General features: G+C 41.4%; 1 protein-coding gene and 5 non-coding genes across 7 annotated transcripts; 1 reads left to right on the top strand and 5 right to left on the bottom strand.

Moving 5' to 3' along the window:
- Positions 1 to 965: 965 nt before the first annotated feature.
- TRNAI-AAU lies at positions 966 to 1,039 on the bottom strand. The gene has a single exon. It is a non-coding gene; the product is annotated as a tRNA-Ile (tRNA).
- A 475-nt stretch (positions 1,040 to 1,514) lies between these two features.
- On the bottom strand, positions 1,515 to 1,586 carry TRNAA-CGC. The gene has a single exon. It is a non-coding gene; the product is annotated as a tRNA-Ala (tRNA).
- Positions 1,587 to 2,410: 824 nt separating this feature from the next.
- On the top strand, positions 2,411 to 2,483 carry TRNAK-UUU. The gene has a single exon. It is a non-coding gene; the product is annotated as a tRNA-Lys (tRNA).
- An 8,229-nt stretch (positions 2,484 to 10,712) lies between these two features.
- HMGN4 (high mobility group nucleosomal binding domain 4) lies at positions 10,713 to 23,294 on the bottom strand. 2 transcript variants are annotated; one of them, XM_044938293.2, is made up of 4 exons: positions 23,157 to 23,294; positions 20,873 to 21,127; positions 18,446 to 18,736; positions 10,713 to 12,826 (listed from the first exon to the last, which is right to left on the bottom strand). In XM_044938293.2, the coding sequence occupies exon 4, from the start codon at positions 12,757 to 12,759 to the stop codon at positions 12,487 to 12,489; it is 273 nt and encodes a 90-aa protein (XP_044794228.1). In that variant the 5' UTR covers positions 12,760 to 12,826; positions 18,446 to 18,736; positions 20,873 to 21,127; positions 23,157 to 23,294; the 3' UTR covers positions 10,713 to 12,486. The 2 variants fall into 2 exon arrangements, with proteins under 2 accessions (XP_044794228.1, XP_006048058.1); XM_006047996.4 differs by lacking the exons at positions 20,873 to 21,127; positions 23,157 to 23,294 and having other exon boundaries at positions 18,446 to 18,865.
- TRNAV-CAC lies at positions 18,826 to 18,898 on the bottom strand. Its single transcript has one exon. It is a non-coding gene; the product is annotated as a tRNA-Val (tRNA).
- TRNAR-ACG lies at positions 19,703 to 19,775 on the bottom strand. Its single transcript has one exon. It is a non-coding gene; the product is annotated as a tRNA-Arg (tRNA).
- Positions 23,295 to 23,334: the final 40 nt, after the last annotated feature.

Below are 23,334 nucleotides of genomic sequence, written 5' to 3'. Positions count from 1 at the left end.
CCTGGATTTCCCCGCAGCCCAGTTCTTCGAAGCTTGGTTTGTATAAAGCCTATTTCTCAAAAGTCGCTGATCCATCCTTTGTAAGAAACAACCGTGACGTTTACTTAAAATGCAGAAACTTGTAGTCTTCTTCAAATCTACTGAGTCAAAGTCCCTGCGGGGTGAGGCCCAATAAGCTGCATTTTTGACGAGCTTTACATATCTTAGTATTTTCGACGAAAATAGTGAAAATTCACTCAACGGGATATAAAGCTCTGAGGTGGTGAAAAAAGAAAGAAAATTCGTTGTTCAAGGAACAAGGGGATACATAATTAGGGTCCTGAAAGTCGATTTTAGTGGAAAACGAGACTGATTCAGGAGGCGTTAACATCAAGGAGTGGATGTAACAGAGGGACAACTGCTGTTGATCAACCTGGACCGAATGGTTGGTGACAGATGGCAAGGCAGATTCTGGAAAAGGGCTTAGTCGTTTCTTACTTAAAAAACAAACAAACAAAAACGACAAAATTCAAAGTAGGAAGAAAACTGCTCTCAAGGTGAGAATCCTCCCTTCAGATGAGGGATGATCTAGTCAAATAGGAATCCTCAACTGAGCAATCAGAGATCATTCACACTTGCCCTGCAGCTCAGTATGTTTTCAGACTATTTTGAGGACAGTGTTTGGCCACTAAACAAGCTGGTGACAGTTTTTCCTTCTAATGAATTTAATAATTCCTAAACTGTCCTGCTCTTCTGTCCATGGAATTTTAACCCCCACCCCCACCCCCCGACACCCACCCCCCGACACCCACACCCACACACACGAATACACGGTGTCCTGCTGCTTTTCTGCTTCTCTAGGGCAAAACTTGGAGCACTCTGACTTACCCAGAAGACAGGTGGCCCGGACTCCCTCGGATGGTTTGGTCCTGTGGCAAAATCATGCAGCAGGTTGTCTCGTGGGTCAGTCCCAGAAAAGTAAACTGTGGCCCGTACGGGGATCGAACCCGCGACCTTGGCGTTATTAGCACCACGCTCTAACCAACTGAGCTAACCGGCCACTTGTGCCCTCACGCGTATTCCAAGCTTTAATAAGAAACTATTTCGATTCTTGCTATTTTTGTTTGTTTGTTTTGTTTTGCTATTATGAATAGAATGATGTATCTGAGCCACTAGATTTACCTACACCAAAGAAGCCTTCGTTCTTTTCCCATTTGTCCTACTTTTTCAGTACCGTGACTCAGCAACAATAGCCTCTACGCCCCTTTCAGTGTTTCCGGACCAGTAACCGTTCCAAGTTTCCAGGTTGTTCCTCTTCGGCCGTATGTACGCTGGGTGTGTTTTGCTGCGTTTTCAATTTCATTCATTTTAGATAAAAATATCCTAAAATTCCTCAAGGTTACCCTGCTTCCCTCTCTACACATACAGTTCTATACTTCGTGGCTAAAAGGGAACCATAGAAAATTAGACTAGGATACAAAGTATTCACAGATGTTTTTTAAGGTATGATTTCTGATCACACACGTAAAAGGACCTGGAGATGCCGGGGATCGAACCCGGGGCCTCATACATGCGAAGCATGCGCTCTACCACTGAGCTACATCCCCGACCCCAAAAGTAGCTGTTTGCAGTTCTTCCCAATGCTTTGAATTGGATTTTTCCTCCTCTCTAACTGTTCAGATTTTCTGAATCCTTAAGTTAAATTATTCTTTGCGTTTTCAGTGGATTCTTGAAATGGTTAATGGGGCAACATTCATCGGCATCCCGAGTGGAGACAGCCTTACAGTAATTGCACCCCTGTCAAGCACTTAACATAGAGACCGAAGGATATCTGACGAGGAAAAAAAAGAGTGGGACTGTCCTTTTAAAGCTGCTGCTGCTGCTGCTTCTTTTTTTCTTCTTCAAAGATAGCTGAGACCCAGTACGAAATCATATCGCTCCCTCAGTCCCTCGACCGACATTCAGGTGTCCAAAGTGCGACCGTAAGATGATTTAATTACCCCTTAAAATTATCAGCTTTGGGTTGACTTCCTTTTGAAAGTATTTTGGGCCCAAATATAGAATATTTGACTTATTTCTCTGGGAAACTTAGAAACTAAAGGCCAACATTCTACAGTTTTTGACTGCGCTGAATTCTGTATAGCACTATCGTATATATCTCTATGTATATGCAACATAGAGATATAGTGCTTATTTATGCATACAGCGTTTATCTATACTAGAGAGTGAGAAAGAACTGGGGAGACATTATAATTAATGTAATGTGGTTATATCTCGGCCTAAAAGAAGACTGTGGCTGAGTTTCTATGTCAAGCAGTTTCCAAATAGCCATCTTTGAACCTTCGGAATCACAGTCGAAATGTCTAAAATGGGCCGTCTGAATGTATACATAAATTGACTATAGTCAAAGTATTAGTAGTCATTTATGTGAGCCCGGATAGCTCAGTCGGTAGAGCATCAGACTTTTAATCTGAGGGTCCAGGGTTCAAGTCCCTGTTCGGGCGGCTTTGTTTTCTTCCCTCTTCTCATGTTTATCCCCCAAAATAGTAACGGAAAGGAAAGTAAGGTCAAATCATAGACTGATTTCACACACACACACACACACACACACAAAAGGAAGGGATTATGAGCATGGCATAATTATCATAACCCAGGATATTTTCAGACTGTAGAAGGGCCTTTTAGCCAGAAGTCAGAGCAAACAACATTTCACCTAGATTCTGGAACACAATTAAAAGTTTCATTGGTCACAATTTATCAAAGGCCAAACTCTTTCTTGAAAAGCAACCAATGTGCGGAACTGCTCTCTCTTTCCTACACTGACGAGCTCTGCTCAGCGCTAAGCTTTGAGGATGTCCAGATAAACTGTACAGAGGAGGTGGTACCATACTCAGAACTCATGGCCCAGGGACAGAGCTTTCCAAACTTCTTTGGCCACGATCAATTTGTACTTTAGTTTACATCTGAACCCCTACACACACGTGTAACAGGAACAAAAAGTTGCCTGAATTACCACTTACCACATGTATTATTCTATTTTGGATTCTATGTTTGTCTGAAAATGCTGGGTGATACCCATCTTTAAATTCATTTTATATCACCCTCATTTGGAATCACTGGGCTGTAGGGTGATTAAAAAAAAATGAAATTTAACATACAGTACAGAACAATAAGTACTATGCTTGTTACCGAGACCAGTCCCATACTGCTTGCAGAATGACAGACCAATAAATTGAGAAGCTAGTTTCTGGGGCAATGAATAGCAACATTATTCAGTGTCAGCAGACTGAGAAGATGGTGGACTAGTGTCCCAAAGAACCATCTTCTCAGTTAGAAATCAGGCTTCTTTTATACTAAAGAAGGGGAGGGGGCAAAGTCCTGGTTCTGGGATATATTAATTTCTTCCTTCCTGCAACCATTCACAGGTGGGCCTAGTCAGGTGTCCTGTGAACTAAACAAAGGTATTTTAGTTTAACATTCATTACATGGGAGGCAGGGTTCCCAGAAATGAGCTCTTACCTATAATTTAAGCTAATAGCCAACATCCCTTTAGTGACTAACTTGTAGCAAAAGCAACAGAATACAAAGGTGAAAGTAACTTATTCTTTCCTATTACACCCTGAGTAATCTGCCTGCACTGCCTTTTCCTCTAAATCCAAGTTCTCTCCTCTAGAGACTCCAAAGCCTCAGGTCACCTCAGCACAGGGGCACCAACACCATCTCTGCCCTGTTAGGAACTACTGAAGAAGCATAACTTGGCTTTTGGTAATTCCCCAAAGTGGAAATTTCATCCTACTGCATCCAGCAAATAACAGACAAATAAGATTTTACCTTGCTATTAAAAATTATCAAGGACTTCCCTGGCAGTCCAGAGGTTAAGAATCCAGGCTTCTACTGCAGTTATCAAACAATTTCTAAAACATCTAGAAAAGAATAACAGATCACTCCTTGTCAGTTGACTTGTTGGCATGGTCAGCAGCATATCAGTCTCATAATGTGAGAACCTTGGGGCCTTCCTCAGAGAGTGTAGCATTTGCAGCAAGAAAAATACTGCAGAAGAAGTAACCCAATCTGATCATCATTATTATTGCAATGAGTCACACAAAAAATTTCTCCTTTAAGCGCTTACCACCTTAAAACTTTGATAAGGCCACTCAACTGTAGATGAAAGCTTTTTCTGTCTCTTAGAAAGTGCATTTGGGCTGTGACCCCATAGATTTTTGTTTTTTAATAATGCTTATAATTTTTTTCAAAAGAAAAGAAACTAACTTTAATTAAACATGATAAGCGGTGAGGGGGGTGGTCACAAAATTGAATATTTTCAAATGTTGAGCTGCTACACATCTTGAGAAGATGAAAGACTTACCAATATATCAGTATGTATAGTTAGATGAGAGTCCAAGGATTCTACGTGCAGCCTTTGGGGGAAGTTTGAGATAGACAGAGAAGTGAACCACTTGAACTTTTCCATTTTGCAGCTTGGATCTTAGTGGGCTAAAACACCAATCCTGCTGAGGTGTGTGCCAACAACAAAGGTCTACCTGGATGCTAATCCAGATGCTACAACAAAGGGCTATGTGGCTAATTGACAGACTTGCCAAGAATGTTACTCCAGTTCCAGGAGGTGAGCAGTTTATATGTTAGTTATAAAATGACACTGTATTAAATTATATACAGACAAATTATATCTCCATTCTATACTAGTCTCTTGATCTCTAAACCTGTCCCTATTAGCCTGTATATCTTCAAGCACTTAAAATCAAATGACTTCTAGGTAGAGGATTATTTTATACTATGTATAAAATAAATAAGCCACAAAGATATACTGTACAGCACAGAAGATATAGTCAATGTTTTATGATAACTATAGAGTATTATCCTTAAAAATTCTGAATCACTATGTTGTATACCCGGAGAAGGCGATGGCACCCCACTCCAGTACTCTTGCCTGGAAAATCCCATGGACAGAGGAGCCTGGTAGGCTGCAGTCCATGGGGTCGCTAAGTCGGACACGACTGAGCAACTTCACTTTCACTTTTCACTTTCATGCATTGGAGAAGGCAATGGCAACCCACTCCAGTGTTCTTGCCTGGAGAATCCCAGGGACGGGGGAGCCTGGTGGGCTGCCGTCTATGGGGTCACATAGAGTCGGACAGACTGAAGCGACTTAGCAGCAGCAGCAGCAGCAGCATGTTGTATACCTGAAACTTCTATACTATTGTAAATTAACGATATGTGTGTGTGTTCAGTCACATCTGACTCTTTGTGATCCTACGGACTGTAACCCATCAGGCTTCTCTGTCCATGGTATTTTCCAGGCAAGAATATTGAGGTGGGTTGACATTCCCTTCTCCAGGGGATCTTCCCAGCCCAGGGATCAGATGAGCATTTCTCACACTGCAGGCAGATTCTTTATCGCTCAGCCATGGAGACTTCAATTTAAAAATATATTAAAAAAAAGTAATTCTAATCATTTGCTTTACCAGTCAAAACATGCATCCTCCGCTCATAAAGCCTAGGTACCTTGAGGTAGTTCCACTGGTTAAGGTACTGTACTATAAGATTAAAAATGTTTTATTTTTTGTGTGAAAAGTGTTATAAACCTATTACAGTACAGTACTATGTAGCTGTTTGTATTAGCTGGGTACCTAGGCTAACTTTGTTGGACTTAACAAACTAGACTTAACAAATACGCTCTCAGAACCAAGCTTGTTCATGTGTAGGCACTAACTGAATTTCTCTCCAACCTGTTTCTTTACTCTTATGCTTCATCTAGTCTCAACTTGTGGCTGCAGGGTTGTGTAAAGACATGGGCACTCTCTAGGTCTTTTCACCAAAGGTCATGCTTAGAGCTAAATCCTTTGTGCAAAGCAGCCTTTGAGTTTTTCCTTGCAAAGATGAATGGTTTAGAAACTAAGGAATCAAACTTTGGAACTTTTCACTTTTGCTTTTTTTCTACTCTTCTTTTCAGATAGGTGAGCTTTTTCTCTGTCTCTGGAAGCTGAATACCATCATTCTCTGGTGAAGGCAAGGCCCTTAGGTCTGTCTTTTAGCCTTGGCACATAATCAAAGCTCTAAAAATATTGCTGGATAAATCAAGAAATTTAATCCTTAAAAGCATATTGTCTTCTCTTTCTTTTCACTTTGCCAACCCTACATTCCTTACAAGCACCAAATTCAAGTTTTCCTTTCCTTTATACCACATTCGGTTAGAGTGTGCAAACAGCACTTTTTAGCACTCATATCTAAATGAATATATATATATATATATATATATAGCTAAGTATGTTATATATTTAGTTATTGATTTTCCCAGTTGCTCAGCAGTAAAGAATCCACCTGCAATGTGGAAGACATGGGTTCCATGCCTGGGTTGGGAAGATCTCCTGGAGAAGGGAATATATTATTAAATAAAATCAATTTAGTTAATAACACTGCCTTATATATTTGAAAGTTGCTGAGAAAGTAAATCTCAAAAGTGTCATAAGAAAAAAAAAATTGTAACTGTTAGGTGATGGATGCTAACTAAGCTTATTGTAGTGATCATTTCACAACGTATACAAATAGTGAATCATTACGTTGTACATCTAAAACAAATACCATACTGTATGTCTGTTATACCTCAAAAAAAATTTTAATGACTAAATTAGTGGCTTGAACATTTATTTTGGTGCTGTTTCAAGATTTCATATACTTCATCATGGTCACCTAAAAGAAATTTGAACAGATGTGACAAAAGTAATAATAAAAGTACTAATATCTACATGTGTGATGGGACTTTCAATGTGCCAGGTACTGTGTTAAGCATTTTTGCTGGGTTTCTTAACTTGGGGACTGGTGAACTTGGATAGGGAAAAAAAAAATTACATCTTTAAAACCCCTAACCTCTAACTGAAATTTTGCATATCCTTCATGGATGAATGTAGGCAATGAATTACAGTCAGAACTGTAGAGCAGAAGAACTGTTACATTTCCATATCCCATACTTGAGATACAAAGTATGTTACAGATATGTCATACTTAACTGTTTCAAAATTACAGTAGTCATAAGATGGGTCTTGATGTTTAATATTTAATAGCTGGACTCAAGATTGCTGGGAGAAATATCAATAACCTCAGATATGCAGATGACACCACCCTTATGGCAGAAAGTGAAGAGAAACTGAAGAGCCTCTTGATGAAAGTGAAAGAGGAGAGTGAAAAAGCTGCTTAAAACTCAACATTCAAAAAAAATGAAGATCATGGCATCTGGTCCCATCAATTCATGGCAAATAGGGAAACAGTGGAAACAGTGACAGACTTTTTATTTTCTTGGGCTCCAAAATCACTGCAGATGATGACCACAGCCATGAAATTAAAAGACGCTTGTTCCTTGGAAGAAAAGCTATGACCAACCCAGACAGCGTATTAAAAAGCAGAGACATTACTTTGCCAACAAAGATTTGTCTAGTCAAATCTATGGTTTTTCCAGTAGTCTTGTATGGATGTGAGAGTTGGACTACAAAGGAAGCTGATGGCCGAAGAATTGATGGTTTTGAACAAGGAGATCCAACCAGTCAATCCTAAAAGAAATCAGTCTGAATATTCATTGGAAGGACTGATGCTGAAGCTGAAGTTCCAATACTTTGGCCACCTGATGCGAAGAACTGACTGGTTAGAAAAGACCCTGATGCTGGGAATGACTGAAGGCGGGAGGAGAAGGGGATGACAGAGGATGAGATGGTTGGATGGCATCACCGACTCGATGGACATGAGTTTGAGCAAGCTCCGGGAATTAGGGATGGACAGGGAAGCCTGGCGTGCTGCAGTCCATAGGGTCACAAAGAGTTGGACACGACTGAGCGACTGAACTGAACTGAACCGAAAAAGTACACATTGATATACCGCAAATTATTTTGTTTGATAGCTTTTTCTGTAGTATAACTGCTTTTCTTTGTTATCCTATTTCAATGCTTTTAAAAATGTAATTTGAGAAGGGCTTCGTTGGTTTCAGCAGGAGGCCTGAGGGCTCCCAGGCACCTTGAAAGCCCTGCACCAGCGGCGACTTCCTAGTGCTGGCAATGCCCTTGGCCCAGACTTCACTGAAGGGAACTCGAGGTTGAAGCTCGGGACCGGAAGCCCGAAGGTCTGCGAAGAGTGTAAGGAGCAATCCAGGGGCAAAAACTTCACGGTTTTGGCCTCCCCCATCCGCCTGGGGAATCAGGATGCACTCCAGCGGGGTCTGAGCGAGGCGACCGAGCAGCGGGGACCTCCGAGCGGCCTAGGTTTGCTTAGAGGTGTGTCCCAGCGCTTTGCGGCCTCAAGAAGAGGTGAAGAGGCGAGGACATCAGGGTTCGTGTCCTCGTCTTGGGGCAGTTAAAGTACCATGCTTGTATGACCCTGGGTGGAAGGCGCAGCGGGGCCTGGAGAGGAATGACGTACATTTTCCAAGGAGCACTATGACTGTGTTGAGAGAACAAGAGCAGACCCGGAAAGTAAGTTTCCCTCCCTCTTCTTTCCAACTCTTCCAGGACCAATGCCTCAGTTTTGAGGTCAGAAATTTTATTATTGAAAACGCTGGATCCTCAGTCTGTTTCGTGTCAGACACCCAAATTCTCGAAGTATTAATAAACCAGGATGTTAATTTATGAATTTACAGATAAGAATGTAAATGCTAAGTGGATCAGGAGTGTGGGCAAGAGAGGTTTAAAGGCTACTTTGTAATTTCCAAATTTGCTCTTCTCCAGAAATATTTGTCTAAAAAATTCTCCTCCTTGTACAGAAATAGTATCCCTTCTAGCTTTATGTTGCTAGAGATACACTAAAATTCTAAATTCCTATAACCACTTTCCCCCTTTCAAATTGTCCTTGCATTACTAATCTTCTTCACTGGAAATTACAGCTGTTTAGCTTGTAGAATATTGTTACTTAACAATTGATTTTTTTCCTGATGGTATCTGGGGAAATTCCTTAATCAGAAACACCAAATTATTCTTTTGGATGGATTACCTTTGAGGTTGGGTTACCAGTGATCTTAACAAAGAGAAGCCTTCTAGATCCTGGAGTTATACACCTGGGTCTTAATCTGGATTTTATTTACTGTATGACCTCAGGGAAAATTATTTAATTTCTGTTTGCCTCAGTCTCACTAAATACTAAAATGAGGATAGTAATATGATTCAACTCATACAGTCATGGAAATAAAATTATACATGTAAATCACTGAGCAGAACAGTGTCTAGAAAACAATAAGCACTTAATGAGAAATATCTTATTACTGTTGACTAACTTCTGTTTTCATCTCACTGCTTAGGTGTCAAAATGCCTCAGAAAGTGTACTCTTTCATGCTCTGGCAACAAGGGTCAGGGCCTTCCTTCTGTGGGATTATCACAACAAACACACAGTGATGACTTTCTTGAGTTTGATTTTGGATTCTTGACAACAGGGAATATTGATCTTTGATACTGTTCTGTGGTTTGGCAAAGAGAAAACACACATATTTGTAATATACCAAATAAAATGGGGTGGGAATAGTTGAACAGAGACAGGATAGTAATACAGCATGATAGAGTAGAATTTCCAGCAATTCAGTTGGGACAGCCATCTAACTGGTTTCCTCCTTCAACTCCTTACACCCTACTGCCCATGCATCAGTCACACACACACACATACACACACACACACACAAACAGAGATAACTTAGATTGTGTAGATTCCCTATTCAGAAATTTAATGGCATTCCATCATTTTCAGAGAAAAATGACAATGTGGAGAGTCTTCCATTTTCTGGCCTCGCACTATCTCTGCAATCGTATCAACTATCACTCTTATCCACCCTCACTCCAGTTCAGTCACTTCTGCCTCCTTGTTCTTCCTTGGCACACCAAACACATTTTCATCTCATCTCTGCATTTGATATTCCCCCTGCTGGAATGCTTTCCCCTCGGAGACACATCTCTTATTCCTTTACTTCATTAGAAGCTCTGCTCAAATGTCATCTGATCAGAGAGGATTTCTCCAACCACCCTATCTAAATAGCACCCACTTACTCGTGATGAAAGTGAAAGACAGTGAAAAAGTTGGCTTAAAGCTCAACATTCAGAAAACTGAGATCATGGCATCTGGTCCCATCACTTCATGGGAAATAGATGGGGAAACAGTGTCAGACTTTATTTTTTTGAGCTCCAAAATCACTGCAGATGGTGATTGCAGCCGTGAAATTAAGACGCTTGCTCCTCAGAAGGAAAGTTATGACCAACCTAGATAGCATATTAAAAAGGAGAGATATTACTTGGCCAACAAAGGTCCGTCTAGTCAAGGCTATGGTTTTTCCACTGGTCATGTATAGATGTGAGAGCTGGACTGTAAAGAAAGCTGAGCACCGAAAAATTGATGCCTTTGAACTGTGGTGCTGGACAAGACTCTTTCGAGTCCCTTGGACTGCAAGAAGATCCAACCAGTCCATCCTAAAGGACATCAGTCCTAGGTGTTCACTGGAAGGACTGATGCTGAGGCTGAAATTCCAATACTTTGGCCACCTCATGCGAAGAGTTGACTTACTGGAAAAGACCCTGATGCTGGGAGGGATTGGGGACAGGAAGAGAAGGGGACGACAGAGGATGAGATGGCTGAATAGCATCACTGACTCGATGCACATGAGTTTGGGTGAACTCCGGGAGTTGGTGATGGACAGGGAGGCCTGGTGTGCTGCGATTCATGGGGTCGCAAAGAGTTGGACACGACTGAACTGAACTGAACTGAACACTTGTTTATTTAAAGCACTCCATCACATAAATTTGTGTATTTTCTACACCCTCCCCCACTAGAATATCAGCCTGGTGAAAGCAGAGACTTTGTTTTGTTCACTGCTGTACTCCCAGCACTTGAACAATGCCTAAAACTAGAAAAAGGAAAGACTTAACGACTGTAAAGAAACAAAACAAAAAGAATGTATGGTTATCTATGTAGAAAGCCCAAAAGAGTATACAGATATAAGAATGAATTTAGAAAGGACGATGAATCAACTTCAGCTGAAAACAGAAAATGTAGTAACTAAAAATATATTGTATAAAGGTAGCATCCGTGTACTGTCTCTAAGAAATATTAACAAAAGAAAACATTTAATGGAGAAAATAATAAAACTTTATTGAAAGATATTTTAAAAGCCTAAATAATGGAAAATTATACCATGTTCATGAATTGGAAGACTCAACATTATAATTAATTTATAAATTCAATACAAATCCAATAAAAATTTCAACTTTTCATCTGTTTGATTTGGAACTTGTCAATCTAATTCTAGAAGTTGTATAGAAAAGTAATTGGCTAAGAATAGCCAAGATACTCCAAGGAAGAAAAGTTTGTTGATGTTGAAGGTGGAGGTGGAATTGTCCTAAGATATCAAGACCTTTTTCTAAAGTGGTAGTACTCAGGATTGTACAGTACTGCCACAAGGTTAGACAAATTGACCAGTGAGTCAGAACAGAAACCATCAACAGACTCCCCCACCCCTCCACACAAAGAAAGTTGATTTATGAAAAGAGTCAGTGTTATAGACCATTGGGGAAAGAATGAACTTTTCAGAAAATGGTGTTGGAACAACCACTTACCATATGGAAAAAAACATACTGAATTACTATCTCATGTTTTTGTAAAAATCAGTTCTGAGAGGACTAAAGACAAATGTGAAAAGCAAACTATAAAACTTTTTAAAGGCAGTAAAGAGTAGCTTTATGACTTTTGATTAGGAAATGATCACTCCCCTACCATGAAGCTAACTTGTATCCAGCTTTATAAGAGACTTTCCAAAAATAGTTATTTCCAGCAGGACATGGGTGACATTCCATAGCATCTTACAACTTTCAAACTCCCCTCTCCAAAAAGTCCAAAGACAAAGTCTGTTGCTGCAATAAACAGGAAAAATTTTCAAAAAGGGTGATTATTTTACATGAGGCATTGAAGAGATTTTCACAGGTCAACTCTGACATGGAGGAAAGGAACTAAAAACTCCAGGATTATTAATGAGATGATCCACAAACTACAAACAGGAATCCTGGTTCTTCTGAGCAACACCATCTTGATGTCATCACCAGAAAGCCTGAGTATTGTTACCTGATGCAGCTGATTCTAGGGGTGTCAAGGCCATATCATGACTCCTGGTTTCAGGAAGTCAAGAATGTGCTGATGACATCAAGAAAGGAGAAGACATGAAGTATTTTTTCTCCACACAGTAAGGCTTCTGAGCCATAGTGGCTGACATGCGTGAATGTTAGAGAATCTCTTCCGGGAACCAAAAATAATCTTCAAATACGAGGACAGATACTTCTATTTCCCCCCATTTCAATCTAGCTTCTGAAACATTCTACCAGTGGTTATTTGCCCTTTCCACACAAGACAACAATGAAGTATCTCGTGTGCTAACAACATAACTTAAAAAAAAAAATCTACATTTTTATAAAATTTGATTTAAAAATAGTATTTCAAACAGTAGAGTCACTAGAAGTACAGAGCTATCAAAAAGGTACACTTCATTTGGCATCCCCAGTGCCTTCTGCTTTCTGTGACTGGACTGTAGAGGCATCTCGGTTTTTCGCAGGGTTGTTCCCATCCTTGCTGACTTCTGCTTTCCCCTTTCTCCCTTTGGCCAGCTTCTCTCCCTTCTTTGCAGGGGCCTTTTTTGGCCTGGGCTCCGGTTTTGGAAGGGCAGGTTTAGCAGACAACCGTGCTGATCTCCTCTGTGGCTCATCCTTCACCTTCCCTTTGTCACCTTTAGCATCTCCTTTTGCCTTTCTCTTGGGCATGGTGGCAGCAGCGCTCGGCAGCCCACGGGGTTCTTCTGTCTTTCTCACTGTTCCTAGAAAGATTTCTCTGACAAGACACAAAAAGTGTAAGTCATAAAGAAAAAGACTGACAAATTTAACTACATTAAAATTCACGTTTAACTATATTAAAATTTGTAATTTATATAGCAAAAAGATGTGTAAAAAAGTTAAGTTACAAGCTGGGGAAAGATCTTCATAATACATATAACTGACAAAGGATTAGAGTCCAGACTATGTAAAGAATTCCTACAGATCCATGAGAAAAGGATGAAAGGAAAATTTAAAAACAATGGGCAAAAGTATTAATAAGTACTTCTTAGAAAAAGCATGAATGGTGAATAAGCAAATAAAAAGGTCAACTTCATTAGTAATATGGGAGTGAATACAAAAATCAAAGGATATAACATTTCATATCCATCAAATTGGTAAACTGTCTGACAATATTAAGGGCTCAGCAGATGTGGAACAATTAAAATGCATACACTTCTAGGGTGTGTGTTCATATGTGTGTAAATTAGTGTGTGGCATTATTTAAAGCAATTTCACCTCTAGGTGTTTACTTGGAGGAATTCTTGGAGGTGTGCATAGGAGAACCCTACAAGAATGTTTATAGCAATTCTGTAATTTAAAGAACCTAGAAAGCACCCAGTGTCCTTCAATAAATAAATTTTGGTAGTATCTGAACAAGGGAATACTATTCAGCAGTAGAAATGAATAGACTACAGCCACATGCAAAAACACGGATGAAGCTCAAGAACACAATGTTGGGCAAAAAAACAGAGTTGCAAAATGGATCTACAGTATAGATCCATTTCTAAGTGTAAAACTAAATGACTTTTTTTATGCAGTAAAACTGAAAAGAGCAAGGGATAAATATAAAAATCAAAACAGTAGTCACCTCAAAGGGAGCTGAGAAAAGGATGGTGTTCATCCAGAAATAAGAGGGGGTGGGGAGTTCTTTCCCTTAAACTAGAAGAGGGTGGGGAATGAAACATGAGTAATACACCATTATTCTCTATATGTTACAGAGAGTAATTTTATGTGTCTGCTCAAGAATAAAAGCCACTTAAAAAAGGTGGGTAGCCCAGAGCACAGATTCAAGGTCTTACAGAATAGAAATGATTTGAGTCTTGATAATTAGGACTTGGGACCATGGCTGGTATTCAAACACTATGGAAATTTTTTAAAGCTTTAGGCCAAGATTAGCTACTCATCCTTATGTCCCATCCCTGAAAATGTTACCTGGGGAATTCTGTAACCCTATGCTCTGCCTTACTCCATAATATTTTATTTTAAGGAAAAAAATATTATCTTTTATGTAAATTGCTCCAGAGTTTTGTTTGGTACTTTTGCTGGATCTCACCATCTAGACAGAGTGGGCAAACTTGGACTTTGAGTAAACTCAGATTTTTTTTTGAGCAAACTTAGATTTGATTTCTATATTTCTTGGCTAACAAAGGCAAGTGACCACCTGTAAATGGTGCTAAAACATCAAATTACTATTTTTTCACTATGACTAGAATTTCTGGAAATTTTGTAGTTTTCCTTCCTTCTTGTGGAACAGAGAGAGAAATGAATTAAAATAAAGAGGCTCAGTGGTAAAGATCTGCTTACAATGAAGGAGATGCCAGTTCGATCTCTGGGTCAGGAAGATCCCCTGGAGAAGGAAATGGCAACCCACTCCAGTATCATTGCCTGGGAAATTCCAGGACAGAGGAGCCTGGCAGGATATGGTCCATGAGGCATGGCAAGTCATTCTCCTTCCATCTCACTCCAGTTTGTTTCTTAGCCCATGTCCTGTCCTGGGAATGCTCACAGTCTTTCCTAGGCTCAGTCTTCATGTTAGATACCTTGAAATCCATCCCAAGCAGAGGAACCAGGATCATCACATGTCAAAGGCCCAAACACAGCAAGTGACAACAAAGGTAAATTCAAGAAAAACAGGCCACAAGCTGGATTCTGGATCTGAGTATATGAATATGGATTACATCCTTGAAACTCACACTTAGGAAGTTTATCAGGAGAACAGGTGACTGACCTTACAAATATAGGAGATAAATGCACAAATAATGAAAAAGCTGGCAGGATAAACATTATGTCATTTTCATGAAGGCCAAGGAGGTTGGGGAGGAAAAGGCTCTCGCTGCATATATTAATATAAAATAAATTACTTGAGGTAGAGTACAGGGAATTTTTTTAGGGCAATGAAACTATTCTGCATGCTACTAACTGTAATGTTGGATAATGACATTATACATCAGAGAAAACCCACAGAAGTACATACAAAGCATGAACCTTAATGTAAACAATAATTATAATAATTAGTTAATATAATGTATAAATATTGGCTCATCCATTGTAACAAACATACCACACCAATGCAAGTTGTTAATAATGGAGGTAGAGAGAGAAGAAATATATGGGCACTCTCTTTCTGCTAAACCTAAAACTGTTCTAAAGAAATAAAGTCTACCAGTTAAAGTTAAACAAAAACATTTTAAGAATTAAAAAAGAAAGAAAGAATTTGCTAGGTGATAAAATATATAAGTCACAGGACTATAAATATTCCATCATGCATGTGAATGAAAATAAAAATTATTAATTGGCAGATAAATCTTTTCTAAGATTTTTTTTTTACTTAAAAAATTTTTAACTGAAATATAGTTGATGTACAATATGATTTTAGCTTCAAGTGTGGCAGATAAATTTTTAAAGTAATATAACTTTTGGGAATACAGAGATAGGACTTTCAATGGTATCAACAAGGCAAGAAATTATCAAGACAGAAACTGAGGTTTTTTCCCCAAGACATGGCAACAATTTTAAAAGCTTTAGGAATCTAACAATTCCCTTTTGTTAAAATAACACTTCTCATGGCAAAATTTTATTAACAGACAATAGAACAAGTTTGTGAAAGTTCTGAATCATTGGAATTCATATTGTAAAGAACTGGAGTGAAATTCTTGAAAAAAATCTCAATTTAACCCTTCATTTAACCAAATTGCTTGTTTTATGATGTGGAAAGGTATCTCTCTTAGTAGCCTTAAGGGCTCCCCCTTATTTAAAATCCTTTTCTTAGCTATGAAGATTTGTGTGTGTGTTTTTTTTATATTAGAAAAAGACCTATGATGTTTAAATATACTGACAGAAACAGCTTTAAAAAAAAAAGACTAATAGAGAAATAAAAAGCAAATGATGTTTTTCTTCTGCAATAAAAATATACAAATGGTTAGTAAGATGAGGAGATGCAGGTGTATTAAAATCTTCTGCAAAGTTAACTTCTGGGAATTCCCCAAACTGTGTCAATAACATATAAAATACATCATTCTCTGTCCCCAGAAGTGGGCTGAATTTGTCCACCCCCAAAAACAAATTCATAGGTTGAAGTCTTAACCCTCAGTACCTCAGATTGTGACTGTATTGGGAGATGGGGCCTTTAAAGAGATGAACAAGTAAAATGAATTTATATGGGTGGGTCTTAATCCAATGGCTGTCATATTGGATATTAGGACACAGATAATACAAACAGAGAGGACCACGTGAGGATACAGCAAGAAGATGCCATCTGCAAGTCAAAGAGAGAGGTCTCAGAAAAAGCTGAACCTGCCACCACCTTGATCTTGGACTTCCAGCTTCCAGGACTGTGAGAAAATAAATATCTGTGGTTCAAGATATTCAGTCTGTGATGTTTTGTTATGGCAGTCCTAACAAACAAGTACAGGAGGAAAGAGTGTAAAGGCCTCAGTGACTTATGATATATCTTGTATTAGATTAATTCTGATATTTTGCCCAGCTTTCAAAATCTTTTTTCCATGCTTTTTTTTTCTCTTTCATCATGAGCCTGTCTCTACTATCCGAGGACCAAATCCCACCTCATCCCATACGCACCCCACACCAACCCCAGCAAAGGCACATTTTAGCAGCAGCCTTTTGCTTCTTTGTTACTGAACTGATTTCTAGGAAGTTTGTTCTAACTTGGATTCTGGTTTCAATCACATCCCAAAGTCAGAAAGCCACCCTCTTCTCTCTGCCTCTTACTTATAGCAAGATAGTGCCTTGGCGTTGGAGGGAAGACCTGGAAAATGGTTACAACACCAAGCTTAGGAAGGAGACAATAAAGAATATAGTATAAATAAATAAAAGATCCTATTCAACGTGCAGTACACTACAGGAGCAAGAGGTCACACAGTGTCACTCTCCAAGGCCTATTTGTTCTCCACATTCCAAGGTGGGTAGACTGAGCTTCCATATGAGGTTAAGAGAGAGACTGGGGGAGGAAGGGAGGGTTATTAGGTGAAGGTAAGAAAGGGCAGAGTGTTTAAAAGGGTAGGGCTACGGCTGCGTCTTGTCAGAACACACCTGATTTGAACAGAATGAGAGAGCCATAAGCTTCCAGACAAACTGTGACCCATCTGCAGCACGTTGGCTTGGGGCACACTCAGCTTCCCTGCTAAAGGACTCCTGCTCCTCGGCACCAGGGAAAGATGGAGAGGATGAATCCTCATCACCTTCTGGGCCCCTGAAGCCCTTGTTCCTCTCAAGGCACCACATTAACTCACCTGCATTTCTGAGTAGTATAGAGGGGATTTTAAGTGAAAATGTCTTAGATAAGTTTGTATTGAGCACTTGCCAAACTTACTGTCTTGTTAACAAGCAAAACTATTACAAGATGATAAAAGCATGGGTCTTCCAGAGAAGGTATGAAAATGGAGGAGTAGCAGGGCTGGGGAAGGGATGCCTATACACATTGCCTGTTAAAAAACGGAAGGAAGGGAAAAAACAAAACAAAACAAAGAACAGTTCACAACAGTTCATTAGATAAGGATTGTCCTTTCTTGTCTTAAGGCCATAACAACATCACATTCATATTAGTCATTTGAGGGAACCTGGAGCAATGTGATCTGAGAGACTAGGTTTGGCTAACTGTTAGAAACAGTAACAACAATAATATTAATTCATCTAAGAAGAAGATCCTGAGGATATACCCAAGGCTGTTTGGTATTATAGCAAGACTTCTTTCCCAGAAAAGCGTTTGATTGATTCACTTAACATGGAAGCAGGTCATGTCACAAACAGAGTTAAGAAGCCAGGCCACAAATCCTGGTTTTAAACAAGTGCTGCCAGTGACTTCTCAAGCTTCAAAGCAATACAGAACATCCACAGCTGGCCCATTTCTTAACTTTGGGGTCTTTTTTCTTGTTGACAGGGAAAGGCCAAAGTGGGGGCAGACTCAGCCCTTCGGTGTCTCCTTTAGGAGGGGGTTCTCAGTGGTGAGGCCTCGTAAGCTGGGGAAGGGCGGTGAGAAAGAGTCCAGGCCAGGGCAGCCCAGCCCACAGCCCTGCTGGCCCAAGGTTTTTAAATCCCCTCCTTGCCTCCCTTTTTTTCTGCCCTAGCGTCTCCGTGAAGGGACTTCTCATCCCTGAAGGACCTGAGATCTCTCTAACCTTCACCTCCCGGATTCCGCTTTTCCCAAAGATTCACACTCGAAGCCCAGGAGAGCCACGGCAGCTGTTCTGGAGACTGGAAGGCAAGGTGGGGCTGTCGGGGGCCCGGGGTCACCTAATCACGACAACGGCCAGATTGCAGAAGGGTCGCCAATCTATGGAGGGCAGCGGGATTACCCCGGTTTTCCGGAGACGCAGGCTCAGGCTCCCCGGGTACTCACCCGAGTCTCGCGGCCGTCCGAGGGGCGCGGGACTCCCAGCTGCCGGCCTGCAGCGCCGGTGCCCGGGGCTGAGGCAAGGCCGTCACGGACCGCAGGCTGGCGAAAAGACGCCCGGAGCTGGGCGCTGCCGGGAACAGGAAGGCAAGTCAAGGCAAGGATGCGCTTCCGGGGCTGCGGGCTTCGAGCAGCCTCGCCGAGCCGGGGACCGGCCGGCTCTCCCCCGCGCAAAGCGTGCGTCCGCTTCCGGCGGCTCCCGATCCACCCTGAGCAGCGTGGCTTCGGCACCACGGCCTGGGGCGAGAGAAATAAGAAAAGGAGGTGTCAAGATTTTTGACTACCTTAAATTATAAAGGCGAGCCAGGGTCGCCAAAGAAAATACTTGTTTCCGCCCGGTTTCGAACCGGGGACCTTTCGCGTGTGAGGCGAACGTGATAACCACTACACTACGGAAACATCTTGGAAGTAAGTTCCCTCCGCAGATCCTTTCTGCTAAAAACAAACTCCTCCCATTTCCTCCTCCTCTTCCGATTTCTCATCTTTATCCTTGCAATTGTGCATTGTTAATACGCGAGTGGTTCTTCTACTTCTCTCCCAAATAAGAGGCCAATTAGATGCGCAAACAAAGCCCTTGCAGCATACAGATCTGAAGCCAAATTCTTAATACATTCTTATTCTGGAAATGACCGGATGGGGGAGAAAAAGAGACTTCAACCCCTTCACTCTTATTTTTCTCCCCACCCCCCTCACTATTACTTTTCAATCTGAACTTTTGGATTTTAATTTCTTTCTCTTGCCTTACTGCTGCTGCTGCTGCTAAGTCACTTGAGTCATGTCTGACTCTGTGTGACCCCATAGACGGCAGCCCACCAGGCTCCCCGATCCCTGGGATTCTCCAGGCAAGAACATTGGAGTGGGTTGCCATTTCCTTCTTGCCTTACTAGGTTACCTTAAACCCATCTTTCAGTCAAAATGGACTGGCTGGGCTGGGCGTGTCACCGAGCCCAGGCACAGTTCTCTGTTCGGCTTTTGCTAGCGCCACCGCATGGTCGGACGCGGAATTTGCTCTGCAAAGGAGTTTTGACCCCAGTTGTGGTCAAAAGCGGGTCCTTCTCGTTCCTGAGACTTACAGGCAGAGGAACTTGAAACTTCACCTTGCAGTGGATTTTCTTTTCTTTTTTTTTGCAGTGGATTTTCTAACTCCACTCAGTTCCTCAGGGGTCAGCAGAGGTAAGGAAGGAAAAGTGAGGATGCGCACTACGAGCCAGCCAGGAGTCGAACCTGGAATCTTCTGATCCGTAGTCAGACGCGTTATCCATTGCGCCACTGGCCCTCGCACGTGGGTGGCTGGGAGGCGGACCTGCCTTCATCAGAAACTAGACGGCGGCACACGTCCACTTTTTGGAGTCTGTTCCTGGGCCTGAAAGCCGCGTTTTCTTGGCTAGTTCAGACTGCAGAGCGTGAACTCTCTGGCGGCCATTTCGTTTGCAGGCGCCCCAGAGTCTTCCTCCTTTCTCAGGATGTCTGTACCGACCCCTGCACCCTCTCTGTCCCCAAATCACCTCTCCATTCATTCATTCATTCAACCAATATACCATTCAAGGCACTGGAAAGACGACTGAAGGAAACAAGTTGTGATCTTTCACCTCAAGAAGATTGCATGAACGTAGCTAAGACGGTATTAAAACACCCAACAAATGAAATAACCGTGATAAGCACTTAGAGGTAAAAAGAGAAACGGGAAAAAGAATTTAAAAGTCCATCAGGCAAAGGGATGAAGATAAATACGGGTATCTAGGAAAAGAGCCATCTGGAACTGTGGAAATCTCCAGGGCAAAATCCTGGAGGTGGGAGCGTGCTTGGGACGTTTCAGCAATATCGAGGAGGCCAGTGCTGGGCAGAGAGGGGTAGGAGACCTCGGGGAGATAACCTCGGGCCTTGTACGCCCTTGTTTGGACTTTGGCTGTTACTCCCTAGGAAACTGGAAGCCTTTGTAATGCCAAAATCTTGGCTCTCTGTGCACCCATGCTGAACAGAAATACGGAGGCAGTCATGGAGGAGAAGGAAAGAGTGGCTTCACTTCTTTGCCAGGCAAAGGGGGAACACAGTAGGCTAGGACCTCAAGAACTGTGCCCCGCCCCTCCTTCCGTGGTGCCTAGGGAGAAGTTACACAGTCAGGCAGAGGTGTATGATAAAGATCAAGGCAGTAACAGTCTAGCATTCTTCTTCTGCCAAGTTTCAAAAGGGTGGGGTTGCTGACAAGATTAGGGTGTGTGCCAGTCTCAGGTGATCCGGTTTCCTAATTCTGATGAGCCTCTCTGGTCCCTTTAATCTTGCTTCAGGTGGTCTCCCGGCTGCCCCTCCTTTGATTAACGCTGTTCGAATCTGCTCTTTGGAACTCAGGGTCATGGAGGCTGGGGTCTTACTTACAAGAAATGGGGGACAAAAAGGCCTCCCTCCATGCCTAGGATCCCTCTGCTCCACATAATATCTGCAAAGACCTCCCTTCGTTTTGAAGGTTTTGTAAGGTGTTTTCTTTTTTTTCTCTTCTTTTTTTGACTTCCTCAGATTTCTCTGGTGTTCTGACATGAGCTGAGGCCTGCTTTCATTTTGTTTTTAGAGATCTTCTGCTGGGTCTTTTCTAAGGGTTCCAGTTTCCAGTCTTTTCTTCAGGGCTTGTCCCAGCTAGAAAAAGAGAAACAGAGAGTCCAGAAAAAACATAACCAGTAGGAAAATATACATGCATTTCTAGAAATTGGCTTATGTGATTGTGGTGACTGACAAGTCTGAAATCTGTATTGCTGGATGGCAGTCTAGAAAAATCTCAGCCAGGAGCTTAGTCTTGAGACAGTTTCTTCTTCCTTAGGAAAACCTCCATTTTGCTCTTAAGTCTTTCAACTTGTTAGATAAGGGCCATGCACATTACTGAGGATAATCTCTTTTACTTATAGTCAACTAATTGTAGATGTTAACCACATTTATAAAATACCTTCACAGCAACATGTACAGTACAGTTCATTTGCTCATTCATGTCCAACTCTTTGCAATCCCATGAATTGCAGCATGCCAGGCTTCCCTTTCCTACTCTCACATCCATACATGATGTACATTAGTGTTTAAAGAACTGCAACATGTACATTAGTGTTTAATTGAATAACTGGGCTCTGTAGACTAGCCAAGTTGACATGTAAAATCAATCATCCCTGTGGTGGAGTCTCCTCCTCCCTGGGTCACAGTGCACTATTCTTCCAGTTCTCTCCCAAGTATTTGGGAAATAGTAGCACTGCCAGCTATTTCCACTCTCAGCAGTCTATGACACAGAGATCTACACCTTCTCCAATTTCAGTTGTGTGGAACAGAGCCAATGTCAGGGGCCTGTCCATGGTCTTTGCAGATCACATCCACATTTCTGAAAATGATTGTTCTTAGTCTCACATTTTCTCCCAAGACTTGTCTCTGGCTTGTTAAAAACTCCTTTGACTTCTCAGAATTTCTGTGCAAATTTTGAACACGTGCCAGTCAAAGGAAAAACCCAAACCCAATATTACTGGCTCTGCTGTCTTTCTAAATGTCCACTCCAGCTTGGACAGTCATGTTAGGTGTGACTGTGCTGTTTATGATTATCTTGGAAAATTCCATGGGCTGAGGAGCCTGGTAGACTGTTACTGCCTAGTAGACTTCCATGGGGTCGCAAAGAGTCGGACATGACTGAGCAACTTCACTTTCTTTCTGGGTCCAAGCACATTGATAAAACGATGGTTAATCTTATATTATTAAAGAAATCAGTGCTAACTTATTTCATGGAATCAATCAGACTGTGCGTCAAGTTCATAGACTCAATTGTTTTATGAAAAAGAAATCTAGCAGAGTCAGGGCTTTTTAACCTCTCCCTCACATCATGTTTGCAGGCAGAGATTAATGCCAATGGCTGGTTTAGAGTGAGACAGAGATACCCTTCAATATTGATACAGTTTAAAAATACCGGCATGTTAATTTCAACATTTTCAGAATGGTCACAGATTTCAAACACGCAGCCCATTATAATTACAGGTTTCATTTGGGAAGTTACTTTCACAGCTATGACAACAATTTGTAAAACTCTTGCTAGTTCCATTAAAGTCCTTTGTCTAAGGACATATCTATTTCATAGAATAGAATGAATTTGGAACAGTTACAAATACACAAGCACCTATGAAAATATAGTACTTCTTGTGGATGCTCTCAATTTAACAGTTTTATCAAGTAGATCCTTTGGGTAAGTTATCGAACAAGAAAGCTTCTCTTCCTCTAGCTGCAGAGGAGAGGAGATTGCTCCTTTATCTCTTTTCAAGACTAGGTTTTAATAATGAAATCTTGAATTTTTTAAAGATACGACGTAGTCAAGCAAGAAGCAGGCAGGTGGGAGCCAATTTTACGGAAAGAAATGGGGTAAGGAAGAGCTCGAATTTTAATTAAAATCCATGAAATAAAGAACACAGGGAGTTCTTTCTGCAGGGACTAGTTCCTGGTGCAGAAAGGGTTCTGGTGCAAATGTGTTACACGACTCAGAGGGGTGTTCTCGTGTAAATGTGGCTAATTTCCTTTCCTCCAGGGGTCCCAGGTCATACTTCACCCAAGGAAGCCTGAGCTGCTGAACTCTTGCCCTTCCTGGCAGTTTCCGGAGACTTCTCTAGCGCAGCCCAGAGCTTCAGGCTCGCTCCCGAGTTTCCCTTACCTCACTCCTGCACGGAGCGTCTCAGTTTTCCTATGGCAGCGCGGTCTTTTAGGTCTTTGGGGGAGAAGCAGGGGTTCATCTTTAGGATTTGAGAGATCGTCTGGGCAGCTCGCCCGAGCGTCAATACAAGGAAATACATACAGGGGGCGGGGGAAAGCCAAGATCATTCCTTTTCTCT

Source organism: Bubalus bubalis, chromosome 2 (genome assembly GCF_019923935.1).
Source record: "Bubalus bubalis isolate 160015118507 breed Murrah chromosome 2, NDDB_SH_1, whole genome shotgun sequence".
Lineage (NCBI taxonomy): Eukaryota > Metazoa > Chordata > Mammalia > Artiodactyla > Bovidae > Bubalus > Bubalus bubalis.
This window is presented reverse-complemented; position numbering and strand designations above follow the sequence as displayed.